The sequence below is a fragment of the Peromyscus maniculatus genome, chromosome 6 (assembly GCF_049852395.1).
Source record: "Peromyscus maniculatus bairdii isolate BWxNUB_F1_BW_parent chromosome 6, HU_Pman_BW_mat_3.1, whole genome shotgun sequence".
NCBI lineage: Eukaryota > Metazoa > Chordata > Mammalia > Rodentia > Cricetidae > Peromyscus > Peromyscus maniculatus.
This window is the reverse complement of record NC_134857.1, coordinates 100,739,523-100,760,306: the sequence shown is the minus strand read 5'-3', so window position 1 is coordinate 100,760,306 and position 20,784 is coordinate 100,739,523. Positions and strand designations below refer to the sequence as shown.

General features: G+C 41.1%; 1 protein-coding gene across 10 annotated transcripts in view; it reads left to right on the top strand.

Annotated features, from left to right (window-relative positions):
• Window positions 1–18,369, top strand: part of Tlcd4 (TLC domain containing 4) — a 66,865-nt gene extending 48,496 nt beyond the window's left edge. For all 10 annotated transcript variants that reach the window (XM_042279814.2, XM_006977848.4, XM_076574883.1 and 7 more), the window contains 4 exons: window positions 656–714; window positions 2,157–2,251; window positions 17,711–17,784; window positions 18,034–18,369. In XM_042279814.2, the coding sequence (XP_042135748.1) occupies window positions 656–714; window positions 2,157–2,251; window positions 17,711–17,784; window positions 18,034–18,352 (547 nt within the window). In that variant the 3' untranslated portion in view covers window positions 18,353–18,369. The remainder of the gene's footprint in view (window positions 1–655; window positions 715–2,156; window positions 2,252–17,710; window positions 17,785–18,033) is intronic.
• Window positions 18,370–20,784: the final 2,415 nt, after the last annotated feature.

Sequence of the window (20,784 nt, the reverse complement as noted above, 5' to 3'; positions counted from 1 at the left end):
TTTGTGCAGTCAGAAGTATTATCTTAACCTAACACTGTGCTTAGATAGGTTTAGAATGGAGTCTAGAATTGTTATTGACCCACTCCCCACATAGGCCAGTGGGTTCTCAGGTGTCCTCCAAAAGCTCATTGAAACTGGTGGATGCTGCCTCTGCATTTAAAGCAAAAACATACCGTGTGTTGTGCCCATGGATTGAAGCTTCTGGAATAGTTCTAAGCACTCCAGAAAATATATAGGCTGCTCTTGACCATCCTTAGGAGCTCTGTTTTTTGACACTGCAAACCCCAGTGTAGATTGGTGTTAGATGGTTTCCTAGATTTCAGCCTAGTTTAAATGCCTACAATCAATGACAAATCATCAGGAAGATTCTGGAGGCTGACTTAGCCTCTGAGTAAACTCTGTGGGAAGGATGGGCAACAGGTCTGTGATTAGAACACAGACTGTGTCGGGTGTGCTGGTGTATCCTGTGATCCCACAGGGCAAGTGGAGACAAGACTTCAGGGAAGCTAGTGAAGGCTGGCCCTAGCAAGTTTGAGGCCAGCCTGAACCACATGAAGCCTTGTCTCAATAAATCAGATGGAAAAGAAAACTGTCTGAATGTTTAAGAAGATAATGTGGTGGGTTTTTGTTTTGTTTTTGTTTTAAATATGTATAGGGGTGATTCAACGCTTGTGAAATTGAATATTGCAACTGCTTCAGGCTACCTCATTTCTGGTATGTGATAGCATTTTTTCATTGCTTGTTACTTGTTAAACTATTCATGGAGTGATGCAAAGAATCTATTGTTGATGCTTTTGGCTTATTTGAAAATTAGCTTTAAGGTTCTGTACAGGAAAAAATACAACCTTCAGTGGTGGCAAGCCTGAAACTTACTTTTTGGCTTTCTAGATTAAGCAGGTACCACCATGTGGTGCTGTGGACCAAACCCGGGCCTTTACGCATGCTAGGCAGGCACTCTACAGAGCTGCTTCCTCAGCAGTTCCGGGATAGAGTACAGAGTAAAATTATTATTAAGACTCTCCTAAATAAGATAACAATTCATGAAACACTGATCACACAAAGTAAGGTCATCTCAGTCTCTATAGAATATGCCACAAAATGGTCATAGCTTGTGACCAAGGAAAATGCAGCCAAAACAGACAGGGAAAATGGATATATCGAAAGAAAGGTATTCACTGATATTCTTATTTTTCTGGTAGTATTTAGTTTCTCTTTAAAATTTACAACTTGAATCCTCTTTCAAAATGTTTATATCTAGTTTTGTGCTAGCAATGTTTGCTTTTGAAAATGAAATCTCTATGTCCTAGAGGCTCTAATGCCACAAACGTGACCCCTCAGTGGCCTTCAGTTTCTCAGTCTATGTTTGATGTTCAACCATTTGCTAAGGGAAAGAGTTGTGTTAATATTTTGAGCAGTTTCTATTTTGTTAAACTGAACTATTTTCTGAGTCATGATATGTAGACTGAGTCTCTTAATGAGAAATTGATGTCTTCCCTTTATTTGTAGACTTTTTGAATAGTCATAGTTCTTGGTGGTTTTACTAGTTTTCCTTAACGATTATCTGTATCTTTTTTTTTTTTCCTGTTGAGGACATGGTAAGGTAGTGTATGCCTGCAATCCCAGAATTGAAATAGGAAGATTAGGAGTTCCAGGTGAACCTCAGCTACATAGCAAATTGGAAGCTAGTTGAGCTACATGAGCTCTCTCTCAAAATAAATAAATGAAATGAATAAGAAAGATTAGTATTTTAAATATGAAGGGATAATTTTGTACCTTTTATTGATATTTTACTTGTTTGCCTTGCTATAGGACTAAAAGTCAACAACTTAAACTTACATTCAACTTATTTTTGATTGATCATATTTTCAACATGTTTAACTCTGGAAACAAGTTATTTGCTTATACTTCTAGCAGTTGTTAGTACTGTTGGGTATGGCCGCTGGATTCTTTGGCTGTGAAGCTTCCCCTAGTTTGACCTTTGTGGGGAGGGCAAGGCAGGTAAAGGGAGCGGAAGTGGGTAGAGTCAGGGACTTGAAGGCTGAACTAAGCGCAGTGGCGTCAGAATGGACAGCCAAGGGTTAGTGGTCAATGAGATTAATACTCATAAACCCAAGCAGCTTTTTTCCAATGTGATATCTCATTTTTCTTTCTTCCAGACTTATTGATTATACTTTTGAATTGGAAAGTGATCGGCGACAAGTTTTTTGTAATTCACCATTGTACCGCTCTAACGGCATACTACTTTGTCTTGGTGAGTACCGGCATTCACAGCAGCCTAGCTAGCAGACAAGGCTGGAGAGAGACGCTTAAGGCTGAACACAATTCTAAGCCTGTAAGTCTTTTTATTTGTTTGTTTTGAGACAGGTTCTCTCTGTGTAGCTCTGGCTGTCCTGGAACTCACTATGTAGACCAGGCTGACTTCAAACTCAGAGATCTGCCTGCCTCTGCCTCCCGGGCTAAGGGCATGCGCCACCATGCCCAGTAATCTGTAAGTCTCAATTCACGGTGGCCGCATTCAAATGCATGCAGGGATCACTTTTAAGATAAGTTAACTTGTTTAATAACTAAAATAATAAATTCATATGTATTTTTCTACTAGTGTCGATTTGTTTAGTTTGGTTTTGGTCTTTTGAGATGGGGTGTCATGTAGCGTAGGCTGGCTGAACCTAATCTTGAATTAACACACTCCTCGCCTTCCCCTTCACACCAGTTGAACCAAATATATATTAAAAGGAAAGGCAGTTCATTGCATTACCATCTTGTCAAGGTGACTTAGGGGTCATATGCATTTCCTTAATGCTTATGGGTTCTTCTCTTTGTCTTTTTGTAACAGTCATGCTAAATTCATAGTAGGTAGCAGTGAGGCGGAAGGTACCATTAGGGTATTTCTTTTTTGAGAATTTCATACTTGAGTATACTGTATTAACATCATTTCTATCCCCCTCCTCTCCCAGCCAACTCCTCCCATGCCCCCTAAACTCTTTGCCTTCCTGCCTCCACCTCTCAAGAGGTAGAGGGATGACATGGGCCACCGTTCCTGACTTGGTGTGTCTATTTACTCCTAAACCAAGTCAGGCAAATGACACTAGTTATTTGAATTTCCACTTAAAAATCCTTAGGACCTTGCAGATGTAACTACTTGTCTTTCTAGATGCATTTGTGGTTTAACAGCCTTGGATATGTATAGATTTCTGTGTGCTATAGAAAAAATATAAACTGATAAAGTTAACGGGTCCTTTACGTGCATCTGTAAGCATAGATATTATGAACTGCTGTTCTGTCTTGACCTCTGAAATCATCAGCTTGGTAAATGGCTGGCTGTGTGTAGATTGGCAAGTTAAATGCTTAATTATATGAGATGAATACTAGTTTCCCCTTTGGACTTTTATGCCTGCTTTTAAAAAATCAAATGCATGCTGTTGTTTTAAAGGAGAAATTAACGGTTGTCTTATTTGATAAGCAAGACCCATTGCAGTCTTGCTGTTTTAATGGCTCCTTTGCTATATTGTTTTACTATGAAATATATCTAAGTTGAGTCTGTTCATAGCAAAGCAAAATGAGAGAAAAAGAAATGAAAAGATTTTGTTGTTGTTGTTTTGAGACAGGGCATCTCTATGTAGCCCTGGCTGCCCTAGAACTCTATATGTAGTACAGTTGGTCTTGAGCTCGAAGAGATCTGCCTGCCTCTGCTTTCCAAAAACTGGATTAAAGACCCTGTTGTTGAACAGTCTGCAACCAGAGTTTAGGGCAGAAATATCAGCTCTCACAGCCCAGTCAGATCATTTAATAACACCAATGGAAAAGATCAGTGATGGTGAAAAACAGAAAGGAGATGTCATTGATCCGGAGAGGAATGGATGCCCCAAGTTCATCTTCAGATTGCTGACATGAGCTTCAGTTTTAAAGAAAGGAAGACTCGGGGCAGGACTGTAGTGTGACTAGGCAGTCCTGGTCAAGGTATAGCCCTTTATTTAGATCACTTGCAGGAGGTGGTCCTGCAAGCTGGTCCACTGAGAAGTATTCATCCTCACTGTTGAGAGGACTAATCTGGTTACTCGAAGATGATTTCTCCTGCTCAAGGTGGCCTCAATATCATCACCCCTGCCCTCAGTGGGTGGGGGTCTGTCTTAGACTTGGCTGTCACTCTGGGGTAGTTTCAGTCCCCTCTTTTTAAGGGTCCTGTTGTTCCGAAATCCAAGGTGACTGCAAGTTTAGGATAATGACAGAGACCTGTGGGTGTCTTTGGGATCCTGGTGCTTTGTGAAATGCCTGAGGAGACAGAAGGAAAATGAATGCAGAGGTGCCAGGGCTTCACTGTGCTCCTAGTTATCTTGTGGACCCAAGGGAGGAGTCGGGGCTTTTTAGCAAAAGTAGTTTCTAAGTGTCTGCTATTAATAATCCTACACTTCTTTGAATATACAAAGGGTTTTTCCCCATGCAGTGAACTCACAGCCCATTCTGTTACTCTAAGAAGGCTAACAAAATAAGAATTCCTTTTTCTGGAGTAAAATGTTACAAAATTCTTATTTATAAGAATCATTATTTAAAAGCACTTTGACTTGACATGTCTGCCACTGTCTAAAGATCTTTTTACTTAAATGACCTTGTTATTGGAAGTAAATAAAAAAGCAGGAGTAGTAGAAGCAGGTTTCCTCCAGGTTTTAGATATATCCTCTAGTGAAGAAATGGTTTGAATAGCAAGATGTGGATTCAAGATATTACAGGATATACTTAGGAATTCTAAACACACTTATATATACCCATATATTTATACATATGAATGTTTTACCTACATGTATGTATGTGTACCGCATGCATGCCTGGTGCTCAGGGAAGTCAGGCAGGAGTTACAGACAGTTGTGAGCCACCGTGTGGGTGCTAATAATTGATCCTAGATCCTCTGCAAGAGCAGCAAGTGTTCTTAACCATTGAGCCATCTCTCCGGCCCCTTATACCTGGGTTTTTCAATGACCCTGTGCATGTGTCTGTACATGCTGTATGTTTGTGTGTATATGTGTGTGCATGTATGTGTGCACATGCCTGTGGAGGTCAGAGGTGCTAACCCCCTTGGTTTTTGAGACAGCATCTCTCACTGGCCTGGAACTCACCAAGTAGGTGAACCCGGCCCTTGAGCCCTTGGGATGCACCTGCCTCTTTGTCTCCCCAGAGCTGGGATTCTAAGTTCTGTGCCATCGGGCCTGGCTTTTGTATGTATGGGTGCTAGGTATTGAGTTCAGCTCCTCCTGTTTGCAGTATAAGCACTTCACTGGCTGAGCTTCTCCCCAGCCTGGGTTAGATAATATTTTCAACACTCCTTTTGCACCCCCCTCTACCACACTTACTAGATTAATTTTTTTTCTACCAGAGTAATTTAAATCTCAGGAATGCTGCTTCTGTCTGCATAGAGAGACAAACAGGTGACAGCTTTTTAAGCTCAGCTTTCACCATGCTAAAGGATGCTGATCAGCAAGGGAAGAGAGGTTATCTCTTACTGTGCGGATGTGGGTTGATTTATGTAGCTGGAGTTTTCTCCAGCCCTGCTCGGGCCCACAGCCGCTCAGACCCAAGTGAACACACAGAGACTTGTATTACTTATGAACTTGCTATCTAGTTCTTATATCTTAAATTAACCCCTTTCTATTTATCTATAAGTTGCCACGTGGCTTGTGGCTTACCCATACATCTTGCTTCTCACAGTGGCGGTGGCTGGCAGCATCTCCTGACTCAGCCTTCTACTTCCCAGAATTCTCTTCTCTGCTTATCCTGCCTGTACTATACTTTCTGCCTGGCCTCTGGCCAATCAGCATTTTATTTTTCAGTCAATCAGAGCAACACATTCACAGCATACAGAAAGACATCCCCAGCAGATTTATGCTTTAATGCATTTAAAAATATACGTATCTATTTATTTTATGTGTGGGGGTGTTTTGTGTCATGTATGTCTGTGCACTATGTATGTGCTTGGTGTCCTTGGAGACCAGATGAGGCATCAGATTCCCCCAGAACTGTAGTTACAGATGGTTGTGATCCACCATGTGGGTGCTTGGGGTCGAACCTGCGCCTATCTCTTCAGGCCCTTAATGCTTTTTTTTTTTTTTTTTTTTTTTTTTTTGGTTTTTCGAGACAGGGTTTCTCTGTGCAGCTTTGTGCCTTTCTTGGATCTCACTTCTTAGACTAGGCTGGCCTCGAACTCACAAAGATCCGCCTGCCTGTGCCAACCGAGTGCTGGGATTAAAGGCATGCACCACCACCTCCCGGCTTAATGCATTTTTTAAAGGACACTTCCCCATACTGTAGCTGCCCATCCTGATTTCCTTGGTATGCTCAGTTTTTTTTGTTGTTGTTTATTTTTCTTCTTATGACTCAATGTGCTCAGTTTCTCTTTTCTTATGACTCGCTGCATGGTCCAGCCAAACCACACCTGCGTATAATTAGTTAAGGTTTTTCCCGAAAACATGTAAACTTGAAAATCATATTGTGTGCATGCATCATTCTCAACTCTGCATTGTTGCAGGGCCCTGGTGTCTAATTATTAAACCAGTCTGCTGCAGTTTAGGGAGAAACTTTGGTTTCTGGTGGGTCTTCATGAATTTATTTAAAAGTATTGATTGCAGTGTGGTGTCTGAAGGGTCAGAATTTCTGTGCAGACTCCTTTTCTTTGTTTCATGCTTTACCCCAGTTTCTGTATTTTAAAAATACTTTTAAGCAGTTGTGTATGAAGTCCTATTGAAAGTGGAAGACTTTGTTGTGCCACGCTCACTGAAGTGGTAGTTTTCCATAGACATTAAGGATTAGGAAAATATTGGCCCCCCCTTTTTTTTATAGCATTCGCAGAAATTTCCAGGGGTTGGAGAGCTGTTGCCCAGTAAGCACGGGGACCTGAGCTTGATCCTTAGCTCTTGTGTAAAAAGTAGACATGGCAGCTCACACTTATCATCCCTGTACCGGGGAGGTGGAGCCAAGTGAGTCCTCTAACTACCTAGTTAGCCAAATAGGCATGTTCCAGACCAGCGGAAGACACTGTCTCAAAATAAATAAATAAATAAATAAATAAATAAATAAATAAATAAATAAATAAATAAATAAAAAGGGGGATTGTAACTGCAGAAAACATTGACCGCAAGCCTCTGCATGCATGAACCTGGACTCCTGCACACACACATGCATGGACATGCAAACATATACACAGCATAAATAGCTCCATACCAGTGCCATAGAATAAATGCTATTCACTAATCTTTTATGGTTAATGGAGTTAGGAAGCAAAAGCTTTATTTTAAAAAAGTTTTGGTTTTGGGGACAGGGTTTCAGTCTGCAAGCCTGACTGTTCTGGAATGTGCTATGTAGCCCAGGCTGGCTGAACTCACAGAGACCCGCCTGCCTCTACCTCCTAAGTATGTGTGGGATCATCTTAAGCTGAATTTGGCAAAGTAGATCATCCTTCTTTCGGAGTGGCAGGGCAGTTTGGGTGGTTCCCTAGCTCTAGTTTCTTCTAGTCTGGAGTCTCCTGAAGGCATTAGTGACTGGGTGAGAGTCTCCTGCAGGCATCTATGAGAGTTGTTAAACCATTGATTGTCCTGATAGCCATAGAAAAAGTGGTCACCTGATTGACAGCTCCCATTGCCTCTTCAAAAATGGCAGGTGAAAGTTTTTATTGTCACCATCTCATAGTCAACCTGTTAAGAGTTTCGGCAATGACATTCACAGTCTTGGCCGACTCTGGAACCGAAGGCGACAGCAGTGTCCCTGATCGAGGCTTCTTCTCTACCTACCTCTCCTGGTGAAGCCGTTCATTTTCCACTCTGGGCAGTTGCTGCCGTGGCTGGGCATGTGCGATGGACCTGACAGCTGTCAGTCAAGCTGCCGAGCTGCTTACAGTGATAGCTCCAGTCATTTAAAAGGAAAGATTGTGAATGCATTTAACAATTTTCTTCAGCAAGCTTGAAAAAAAATTCTTAACTTCTAGCCACTAAATAACATTAGCCTGGGCCTCCTGAGCTGTCTCAGGGTTTGGTATATGATGATAAAAAACAAAACAAAACAACTGTTAACCAAGAAGACCGAAATGTGCATCCTGCTCAGTATTTTATTCTTAAAGTAGATTTTCCTAAAAGCAAGCTTATCATGACTCCACTTATTTGAGATGCCTAGAGTAACTAAGTCCAGGTTCTGGGAGTAGAGGTGATGGTTGCATTACAGTATGAATTTCTTCATGTCACTGACTCTACACTTCTAAAACCTTCATGATGTGGATATCTTATCACAATAAATTAAGAAAGCTTATTTATGAAAAGTTTGGAGAAAAACTACTGTGTTGGACAACATATTATATTTTTAAAATAAAGCTACATACTAGAATGATAAACCTAAAGAAATGAGCTTAAATTTGCATTTAGATGTAATAACTTGTAAAAGAGAGAAATACCCTGGAGGTGGTCATTGACCACATTTCACTTCTGTCAATAGTATCTATCGCCTCTGAAAATGAAAGCGGTTTTCAGATTGAGGCATCACCAGGAAAGGCTCAGTTTCAGTTAGAAAATGTTCTAATTTGCCTGGTCAGAGCACACCCAAGGTAGCCCTTAGCTGGAGCCCCTAATCTTGCATCCGTTCAGGGGAGAAATATTCAGGGGAGCAGCCAGTTGACTGTAGAGGCAAGATTAGATTAGGACCCAGAAATGAAAGCCTGAAAAGGAGAAGTAGTTAGAGGACACTTGGAAATGTCCAAGGACTGGGAAGTGGGAGAGGGAGGAGGTTTACCCTGGTTAAGCCAGACTTTGCAACCAAAGCTGATGTGAATGGTCATGTCAAAGTACCTGGAACTAAGGTGTCGAGGGGGTGGTTGTCTCGGGTGAGGGTGTGGATCATAGAGCCTGTGGTTTCCACTGGAGAACTAATTGAGAAACAGCCAGGAGTGGTGGTGCATGCCAGGAATCCCAGCATCCTGTTGGCTAGGGCAGGAGAACACCGAGTTTGAGGCCAGCCTGTGCTACAGTATAGCAAGACCCTTTCTCAGTAATTAAGTAAACAATTAAGTAACCAATGATATGTCAGTAATACCACAGTAACTTAGAGAATGAAAAGATGTTTCATTAGCTTCTTTCTTCCTCCAAACATAGATATTTATAAAGACATTTTCTGAGTTTGTAGAAATTTATCCTTTCCTGTGTTCTCTAGGGCTCTTTCTCCAGGGCTAAGTATTGGCTGTACTTGACTCGTGTTATTACAGTTGGTGTATATCGCACTTATACACATATATAGCTTTCTGAATTTTCTGAGAGCTTTTGAGAGATGTTGGACTAAACTAGGCCTCTAAAAATACTCATATTGGGCTAGGTGTTGTGGCCCATGTTCTTTAATCCCAGCACTCGGGAGGCAGAGGCAGGCAGAACTCTGTGAGCTCAATACCAGCTAGAGCTACACAGTGAGATCCTGGCACAGCAAAAATTTATATTTAGATTGGCAGAAAAAAGTCGAGAAGGTCAGAAGACATTGTGGAGAGAATCCTTGGAAGAAGACATGCCCTCTTCCTAGGGATAGCCAGGAGTTGGGCTGGCAGGAAACGGGGTTTGTGGGGGCAGAGTAGGGGTGCACATTTGGGTAAGATGTAGCCACCCGAGGGATGGAGTGGAAATTCTAACTTAACATGTTCTGTATTTTTACAGTTCACAAAATGGTTGTAGGATCTGTAGCCAGAGAACTTGATAGAGCTGGCAAGCTGATGATGCTATGCAAGAAAGAAATCAGAACCAGGAGTGGTGGCTCACGCCTGTAATCCCAGCACTTGGGAAGCAGAGGCGGCAGATCTCCTGAGTTCGAGGCCAGCTTGGTCTGTAGGATGAGTTCCAGGACAGCCAAAACTACACAAAGAAACCCTGTGTCAAAAAGCAGGTGGTGGGGGGGGCGGGGGGAAGAGGAGAGAGAGAGAGAGAGAGAGAGAGAGAGAAGGGGAGGGGAGGGGAGGGGAGGGGAGGGGAGGGGAGGGGAGGGGAGGGGAGGGGAGGGGAGGGGAGGAGAGAGAGAGAGATTAGAATTGGGGAGGATATTCTTAGCAGGTTTCATGCAGCTGGCAGGTGCTGAAGGCTCTCTGGTGAGACCCCAGTGAGACCTGTAAAACAGCACCAGTGTGTGGTTGGTTCCTCGTTGGTTCCTCAGAGAGGTTTCAGCTTCCTGCACCTGGCAGGTTTTTCTAAAAAGGATGTTTACAGGAGACCTGGGGAGGAAGCAGGGCTTCTCCTGCGCCAGCTGTGGAGCACACAGAACGTAGATACCACAGTACTCCAGCAATCAAGTGAGTGGCCAGTGGCAACCCAGTTCAAAGAGGAGGAGGTAGCATTTCCACCCTTGCTGGGAGGAGCCTGCATGTCCCAGAGAGAAGGAATCGTGATGTCCATTTTCAGAGATTGCTCTGTCTTGGTCTGCCGGTGTTAGATAAAGTGCAGTGGAAAGGTTTTAACCCTATGTTTCTAACTGGCTTTTCTGCAGAGGTGAGTGAGCTCTTGGCCTCAGAGGTGAGGCTCCTGTTTCGGGCAAGATTCAGCTCAGGAAAAATGTGTCAACTGCTGTGCCAGGCTTTGTGGACAACAAGGCATAGGATTATAGGTACTTGGCAGGTTCTGGTCATTGTAACAGACAAGCTGAGAGATCTGCAGAGAAACTGACCTCACTGGGAGTTAAAGGGTCAGGAGGAAACTTTGCTAGAGGAAATGCAGCAGATTCTCCTGGAAAACACTGTATGGTATGGTGGAGGTGCTTGTAAGCCATCGTTAACCACAGCGAAGGGAGTTAGCTCCTTGGCACACAAACATCCCAAGCATCTCGGTTTGCTATGTGCTGGACTCACCTGCAAGCCTGTGAAGACACAGATGACTGGTCTCTAGCTCCGGGGTTGCAGAGTCAGTACGTGTGGGATCAGGCTCAAGAATATGCATATCCAGGCTTGGGGAGATGGCTCAGGGGCAAAGTGTTTGCTGTGTAAGCGTTAGGACCTGAGTTTGGATCCCCAGACCCCATGTAAAAGCCTGACTTGGCGATGTGAATCTGTTACTCCAGTGTCGGAGGGAGGGAGATAATCAGATTCTAGAAGGTAAACTCTAGGTTCAGTGAGAGGCGGGGAGGGACAGTGGGAGACAGGTGATGTCCACCTCTGGTCTCCACAAGCACAGGCATAGGTGAGTACATCCTCACACACTCATTGAGACACATGCATAAAACACATGAACATTAAAGAAAATAAGAGGCGTCGTTGAGATGGCTCGGCAGGTCGAGGCGCTTGCTGTTCAAGCCTGAGACCGTCTCTAGATCCTACAACATGGTGGAAGGAGAGAAGTGATTTTAACAGCATTGTCTACTGCCTTCCATCCATGCCATGCTCCACATGCACCCCAGACAGCCATCTCTCACACACAGTGATGATCCTTCAAAAACAAACAAAAAACCAGGGCTGGAGAGACGGCTCAGCAGTTGGGAGCACTGTCTATAATCCAGCTCAAAGTGATTTGACACCCTCATACAGACATAAATTCAGGCAAAACACCGATGCACGTAAAATAAAGAGAAATAAACCATTAAATCAAACCCTGTGCATCTCCATCAGGTTCCCAGGCCCTCCATTCCAAGCACCGTACTTTGGAGCCGCTGGAACCAAACGAGAGAGTGGAGATTTCCTTGGGGAGGACAGAATATAAAAGGCCTCAGCTTTTCTTTAATGTGGAGAATTTGCACATTGGGTGAATATGGTTAGAGAAAGATGTTTTCCAATGTACTATTTTTAGCAGTAACATGATATTTAAAGGACATCATAAAGTTATGTTGCCTCTGGTACTAATTTGGTGCCTTGGTTAACAGCCACATTTTATTCTATGACGCTATGAAAGGAGTTGGAGGAAGTGATCAGCAGCTGTTTTCAATGTAATGTATTTCCTGAACATACTTTTGAGCTTACCATTAACCAGTAAATTAAAATTAAAAATTAAAAATTAAAAAATATTGTTTCATTATCTAAAGAAAGAAAGGAAGGAAGGGAGGGAGGGAGGGAGGGAGGGAGGGAGAGAGAGAGAGAGAGAGAGAGAGAGAGAGAGAGAGAGAGAGAGAGAAAGAAAGAAAGAAAAGAAAGAAGAGAGAAAGAAAATGAATGAATTAGGGTCACCTGGAGAGATGGCTCAGCTGTTAAGAGCACTGACTGTTCTTCCAGAGGACCTGGTTCAATTCCCAGCATCTATATGGCAGCTCATAACTGTAACTCCAGTCCCAGGAGATCTGTCGCCCTCTTCTGGCCTCACTGGCACCAGGCACACATGTGATGCACATATATACTTGTAGGCAAAACACCCATACACATAAGTAAATCAGTCAATAAATAAAAACTTTTAAAAACCCACAAATTTTAGCAGTGGCTCTTACCTTAGGGCAAGCTTTGTTTTGGAGGACACAGGAAGTCATTTGTCAAGGAAGTTGGTATACTTTTGAAACATACTAGGTCATAATAGTTTGTAGATGTCTGGTTAGTCACATTCTGTAAACACTGAACATAATTGTGTCACGTGCTACAGCCTTAAAACACCTGACCCAAAGAAGAAGAAAGCTGTTAGTGAAAAACAGATTGGACGAAGAGCTGCCCTTAGCCAAGGGGAGAAAGATGATGTTGTGAGTGAGGAAATTTACCCTACAAAACAAGAACTCATGCTTATTGTACTTGTGAGTCCACTGTAGTGAGGAATAAGTCAGCGAGATGTGGTGGCACACATTTACAGTCCCTGCACTTGGAGGTCGAGCCACAAGGATCACAGGTGAGGGCTAGCCTTGGGTATATAGTGAGACTGTCTCAAAACAAAACAAGAAGTGGAGTGAGCAGAGGCAGACAGAGAGAGAGAGAAACAACCAGAAAATAGAGGAATTGTTGTAACAAAATATTTCTAAGACTTTTGTATCTGCTTCAAGTGAGAATCCCATTAAAAATAACTTTTTTCTTTGCATAATTTACTCCAAGACTTACAGATATATTTTCAAAGTTCATTTCTCTTGCTTTAATTCAGTACAGAACTTATAGAAATTCAGTTTCTTATTTCATTTGGATGATGAACAATTAAAACAGTGTTCTTCTAATCTCTTTTTTCTTTAAAAACACATTGTTTTCTTTTGACACAGGGACTTGTTATGTAGTGTAGTTTGGCTAGAACTCAGGATCTTCCTAAGTGCTAGGAAATAGATGTGTGCCAATACGCTGAGAGTCAACCTGCTTCTAAATAGAATACTCCAACTAATTGACTTTTAAAAGATTTATTATTTTTTATATGTATGTGTGAGTATGCCTTAGTGTATGTGTGGTGCATCATGTGGGTGCCTGGTACTTGCAGAGACCAGAGAGGATGTCAGGTTCCCTGGAACTAGTGTTACAAGTGGTTATGAGCTGCCATGTGGGTGCTGGGAGCCAAATCCACATCTTCTTCAAGGGTAGCAAGTTCTCTTTACAGCTGAGCCATCTCTCCAACCCTTCTAAGCAATTCTTCTGGACAGATTCATCTGTGCTTTTAAGAAGTCACCACAATTTTTTTTTTATTAAGAATACACATAAAATATGCATGAACTTGCAATGTGAGTAGCAATTTGTTTCCTGTTATTTTTAAAGTGCTTCTTCATGCTGTGCAAAGTAGAGGGGTCAGGCTGTTCTGTTTTTCATCCTTGTGTTTCCTAGCTGCAAATGTGACTTCTGTTATGTATGAAAATGAATTTATAGTAAAACAAAAATGAGTGTGACTTACCCAAGGAAGATGTGCCTCTGAAAATCCTACATCCCAGGAAACCCATGCCATGATGGGAAACTATCCATGGCAACTCTGATTTACGGTTTCTAATAATGGATCATTCATCACTGGGACATTCTGATGCAACTGAAGTATGTTGTAATTGTGAACAGCAATAGTCCCTCATAGACTTTGGGTGTTGGACTGACAGTTGTGATTTGCACTGTTTAATCTATAAGGTTGAGTTTTCTAGAGTGACTGTATTTTCTCAGAGTTTATGTAATGAAAATGAGATGGCTTATGATACTACTAGAATGCCCAGACATCACTGATAAAAGAAGGTCATCATTCTTGTATATGGAAAAATATATACTATTAATAGGCAGATAGAAATACTCATAACATTGAATTAAAGAGAAATATAGTCAAAACAGAAAATACTATGTAATATGCAGGAAAAGAATTGGGGATTCCACATTAGTATGAATTGAATTATGGTCCCACTAAGATTGCCATGTTGAATTCCTAGCTTCCAGTACCTCTGAATGTGTATTTGGAAATAGGTCCATTTGCATATATAATTAGTTAAGAGGAGTTCATTTTGCAGTAGGCTGGGTCTTTAATGAACTGTTACTGATGTCCATATTAAAAGGAGTGGGTTGGGCCAAGGAATTCTGTGTGAAGATAGAAGTTAGGCCACCAAAGTGGAGGGACCATCCGAAGCTGGCAGCAAGCGTGGAGCAGAGAATTCCTTTGACCTTCAGAGGTTTGCACCGGATGGCACCTTCACCTCAGACCTCTGGCTTCTAAAACTGATGCATTCTCTTGCTGAAACATTGTACTTTTTACCCACAACCCATTTCTTTGTTGCAACCCTCCCAGATTAATACACTTTTGGCTGAAGAGATGTAAAGGCATAGAAAGACGTGGCCTTCACAAGTCTGGGATGCAATGGGCAGCTACATCTGAATCAAGCTTGCCCTTTCCATCTTCCAGAAAGATGTTGATGCTCAGTTGAAAGCAGCCAGCTTTGAGTTAGCTTAGACAATACCATATGAACATACACATTGTGTGTTTGTCTTGATTGCTACATAACATTGAGCAAACTTGCATTTCCTAATGCCAGGGCGGCAACTCAGAAATCTTCTTGACAAAATGGGTACAGGGGGAGGATTGTGGGGCTGAAAAGGTGTTTTGACCTCTTGCAACACAGAGTTGATTGTGTCAGATGTCAGATGGGGGCAGTGTTCGGCTCTTCAGTAGTCACATCGAGTCATGGCAACAAAAAGTGCCCACCCCAAGCCCCGCTTTTGGGTGTGTTTTGAAGAGCAGAGTTAGACACTGAAATCAAAATAAGAGTTGGTGGTACGTTGTTAACATGAAGATGAGGTGTCGCTCATCTTATGTTTGGCAGGGAACACATACACATCTTTGGCCAATTTCTGTGTATAAATGTCTTGCCAAAATGGGGAAAGATATTACCTGTTAAATTCCTTGCATATCTGTACACAACTTCTGATTTTGAGGATTTTGTATTCAATCACTTATAAATTTCACCAAAACCCCCAGAACAACTTAATACATTGAGGATGAAATGTAGAAACATAGTACAGTAAAGCAAATGTTTATGGACAGTCTCTCAGAGCTCTTTGGTTTTTGAGGAGGCCACAGGAAGAAACCATCTTCATTTGAGTTGTTTAAGGTGTTTGTTACAAGAAAATAAAATCATACAATGAAGCAATTACTCAGCTTTTGAAAATGAGGTAACTTCAAAACTTCAATATGAATTATGGGATGGAAATGTAGCTCAGTGGTTCAGTGCTTGTCTAGCACACAGAGAGCTCTGGGTTTTGCCCATAGCAGCACTTAATCTGAGGCATGGTAGACGCAGGAGGTAGCACAGGCAGAAAGATCAGGAGTTCAGGGTCCTCTTTGGTTACCTAGTGAGTTCAAAGTCAGCATGTGCTGCATATGACACTGTTTCAAAAACAATAAAATTTACCAGCAAATGGGAGCCACATCAAGCAGGAGTCTATTACAGCTTGTCAGGGAGTCCCGTCTACTTTAAGTATGAAAACACCATGGCTATTCAGAGATATGCAGTGCAGCTGATGTCCTTCTACCTCCAAAGGAACTTAACAGCTAGTCCCCTAAAACAAGATTTTAGATACAAAGTGACTAGATGTTTCTGGGGAACAGGAAACTTAATAACACATTCTATATCCTAGCATCTTTGTTGGGAAACTATATAAACTAGGCTTATGTCGTAATGGATTGACAATAGAAACTGGTGCTTGGTTGGCTGAGGAGCTGAAATGCAAGTCAGAGTGAATCTCACGTGTCATTGTCGTAGTTTTACACACCGCGCTTACAAATTTCCCCTCGGGCTGCAGGTAGTCACTGGAAAGGAAGAAATGTTACTGAGAAAGAAAACAGAAAAGAAATATCCTGTGTCATGGGACAGGGAAAAATGTTATCTTTAAACTCACTCTAATTCTAATTAGTTTATATTATTCTTAAAATGTGTTATATATTCTAGAATCATATAGTATCGCCTGTTTAACTGTTCAACAGAGGTAAAAGGACAGAAAAAATGGTTGTAGAAGTACTGTCATTAAAAAACAAACCATGTTGAGTTGGTGTTGTTACTAACGGGCACTGTTACCTTTCACCATATCTAGGTGAAATCAGTAAACCCACACACAGCCTGACATCTACACATGGCTTTAGTGGCAGTGTCCCCGGTCACTGTGACAAGTTGACCCCTCATCTTGCCTGCTGGTTTGCTCTTTGGCCATCCCTCATCCCTTCCGACTCATACATTCCAATCTCACTAACGACAGTGAACTATAAAATGGGTGGGGGGAATAGCTCCAGGAAAGCTAATTCTATGGTCAAGTGCTGAATTGCAAACTCCCCAAATAATTATGTAGATAAGTAGTTTAAAAAGAAAAAACAACTTTAGATTTTTAATGCTCCGTGTTGCTTTAATTTAGCATGTCATACCTGGCCAGAAAATAGTTTACCAAATTTGGTGTGTATCTACTGGATTGGGGGTGGGGAGACTTTTCTCTGAGATGTATTACAACTCTGATAGGATTAGACATGCTGGAGTGACCCCATTTGCCTCGTGGCAATTTTAACACCCCCCCCCTCCGTGTGTGTGTGTGTGTGTGTGTGTGTGTGTGTGTGTGTGTGTGTGTGTGTTCTAGTTCTGGGATCTTCCATTGACAGGTATATATTTCTAGATCTAGTGTTGTTGTGTTTAGCAAAATATATACTTGCTTACAGATTATCACAGTGTAGGATAAATACACTTTTGAGATGTTTAAACACTTTTATTTCATAATGGATATTAAAGGAATACCCAGAGGCATTTACTATAAAACTCTTTAACTTTAGAAGTCCACATTTCTATGTGATCATTTTTCCTAGAGTAGTTTGAGGATGCTGTAACGGTGGGTGATAGAGTGTGTTACTTCAGTGTCAACCAGTTGCTTGATTTCTGTTTCCCTGGGTGAACATAAAGTGCTAAGTGAACTTGAATATGTGATGGACCATCTTTTATCACCTGTAGAATTCTAAGCACATCTCTAAAGTCTGAAGAAGAAAATCAGGAGGCTGGAGAGATGGTTTAGAAGTTAAGAGCACTGGCTGCCCTTCCAGAGGACCTGGGTTTGGTTCCCGGCACCCACACGATGGCTCACAACTGTAACTGCAATCTAGGAGACCTTCTTCTCTGGTCTCCCAGAGCACCAGGCATGCATATGGTGCCCATACAACCATTCAGGCCCACATTCATACACCTAAAAAATACTTTTAAAAAAAGAAGAAAATTTGTTTAATGATAAAAGGTAGACACCTGGTCTGTTTTTATAATGATGGCCTATACATAGGGGTGACTGGCTATTTCTAGAACATCTGTATATTTTGATGAGTCCCTGACACTGTTTCTGTCTCTTATCCAGAAAGATGGAGTGCTTTCATACATTGCCAATTTTCGCCTGCTTGCTGAGCTCTCCAGCCCCTTTGTGAACCAGAGGTAGGTTACAAATATCAGTTTGAAATTGTGTGGTTTCATTTTAATCTGTGGAAACTTTTTCTCCAAGATGCAGAACTCAAGTCTCTGTGATCACACAGAAACCACCTTATCCACACAGCCACTCCCCAGCCCCTGTATGCAAATTGTTAGATGTTCCTTGAATTCTTTTATAGCCTAAAACTTGAGAGTAAGGTGGTAGATTCCCAAGCTGCAGAAAAAGTGTGATGTTTCTCCCTTTCTCTTTTCCAGGTGGTTCTTTGAAGCCCTGAAGTACCCCAAGTTTTCCAAAGCCAACGTCATCAATGGAATCCTCATGACAGTGGTCTTTTTCATAGTGCGGATCATTGCAATCCCGCCTCTGTATTTCTTTGTGTACTCCGTGTATGGAACAGAGCCCTACATAAGGCTTGGATTTGCAGTCCAGTGTACCTGGATCACTACTTGTCTTGTTTTGGATGTGATGAATGTCATGTGGATGATCAAAATTACAAAAGGATGCATCAAGGTCATCTCTCTCATCGGACAGGAGAAAGCCAAGACTAGCCTTCAGAATGGGAAACTCGATTAAAGGCGTGCTTCATCAAACACCTTTGCTTCCATAAGCCATTTTCATGCCTCCTCACACCACGTCTACTAATAGATGAGTTCCTGGCATGCTCTTATGCTGCTCTATTAGTTATGATTGTTATTCAGGGTTTCAGTGTTTTCTTCTCTCTCTCTTTTTTATATTTAGAAAACAGAAAATAAAATTTAGTTTTCACTCCCAAGAGTTCTTCTTTCCTTCTGCATTTCGAGCATGGATAGGAATTGAAAGGTTTGAATAAAAGTTGTAAGTAGAGTGGTAAAGCGTTCCTGAACTCTCAGTGCACGTGGGGATTATTCTCTGCAGAAAAATGACTGGTAATTTGGTGGCCTTGATATGCCACCCATCTTGCTGAAGGAATGAGAACTGCTTTTGAGTCTGTAAGCCGCTCGGGTTACTGTGCTGTGTTCTCTTCTAATGTCGGTGCCTGCGTAGGGTTTAGTTTCTAAGTTGCTAACGCATCCTTCCCTCCAGGCCATCAGAAATGACACAGTTTCATCTGGATATGCATTCATCTGTTATGATGGAGTATTCACTCACTTTGACAAGATCATGTTTGAAAATATTTCTTGCATTTTAAGATTTCAGATGCCACTTTTTTTTGTATGTTTAGTGCTTTATCCAATTATATTTATTTTTTTATTTTATTGTCAGGCCAGGTTTAAGACCCATTGTGTGGACCTTAGGGATGAAGGTCTTTTAAAAGTGCATGCTGATAATGACTACTTAGGCTACCAGGAGGACGCACTAGGAACGTGCTTCAGTACTACTACCTTTCCCTCTGTTTCCTTGTACTTTTTCCATGAAAAATATATTTCTTCTTGCCAAATCTTCCCTGAGTTCCAAGCCTGACACCAGAATACCAGTCTTTCCCAGAATGCATCTGTCATGCTCCTGAAATCAGCCTTGTGTGGGTGAGACTGAAACTACAGACAAGTCAGTGTTTGTGTTTTCTTCCTAGACTTGACTCAGGCTTGCTGATTTCCTCTTTGCTTTCTTATTCTTGAGCAGGAAGGAAGGAAGAAGGGTTTAACCCAAGTATTCAGATTATCAAAACTATCATTTTATGTGAAGGAAGTAGTGTGTGTGTGTGTGTGTGTGTGTGTGTGTGTGTGTGTGTGTGTGTGTGTACATGTGTATACATGTGTACTTTTACTTTGGTTCTTGTAATCCAAACAGAGAATTATATATTTAGCTCTTATTGCCTTTATTTATTTTCTTCTGAAGTACTTGACTTTAATGATTGTTCTTAAGAAAAAAAGAGTCTTAATTCAATTAGTGGTGAATACTTGAATTTAACTGAACCTAAGCCAAAAGATCTAATCCATATAGAGTCTCGGATTGAAGGAGAGTGTTTGACTCTCTTTCATCATTCATCTTACGATGAGGAAAGGAGGCTAGTGGAATGTAATCAAAATATTTAATGTAATGCAGCTTAATTTAATTGTCTAATACAGATAGAGTCTGGCAAGACTTAGTTTGTTTAAAGATGGGAATTGAAATTTCAGTCAATCAAATGATAAAATCAGGTATATTTACTTTTGAAAGATAAGGTAATGTAAAAGACAGGGCTGCTTCTTTAAAGCAGCTAATGTTACATTGATAATGGCTTGCTAAGTTTATTGCTGTCTGCATCATAGGCACTCAAGAGTATTGGTTGTCTAAAGGGTGAAGATGTAGGAATGCAAGTGGTTTTATATTGCTCTCAGCTCTTACAAGAAAAGTGGTGTTTTTTGTTTTGGAAAGAAGACATTTATATTATAAAACTATTTTGGAAATTCACTAAAAAAGGAATAAATCTTGAGATAAATATTTTTGACTCTTTGGATATTGCTACAGTTCTGAACACAGATTTTAAACTCACCATCAAAATGATGACAGCATATAGCTAGGAATCTCCATGTAGGCAATAATTGTTTCCTGCTTGAAAGGTCATGGCCATTACTTTTCATTGATTGGTGTAGCCAGTCATCAAATAAGTATATTCAGAATATCAAACGTTAGACTAAGGTTTGTCATCCTCTTAGTCAGCAATCCTTATTAGCAGCAGCATCCAAAACTCTCCACGCTCTTTCATAGAAGAGAAACATCATGGCAATGCTCTGTAAACTGCCACTGTAAGCCAGCCCTTCAATGGTCTGGATTTTGCTGTTCTGTGATTATGTTTATCAACCTAAAATACAAATAAAGACAGAACATAATATTTACTAAAACAATGAAATTTTCATTTATTGAATGACAAATTTTTGCTAGATATTTTAGATATTAAGTATTTTGGCTACGTGGATTAATTTAAATGAGTCTATTAGGCATTCTGATATTTAACAACTCTTAAAATCTTTATAGAAAATAAAAGCAAATTGGTATAAATTTTTAAGCAATTCTATTTTTCTAGAAAAAAATTAGTGACAATCTGA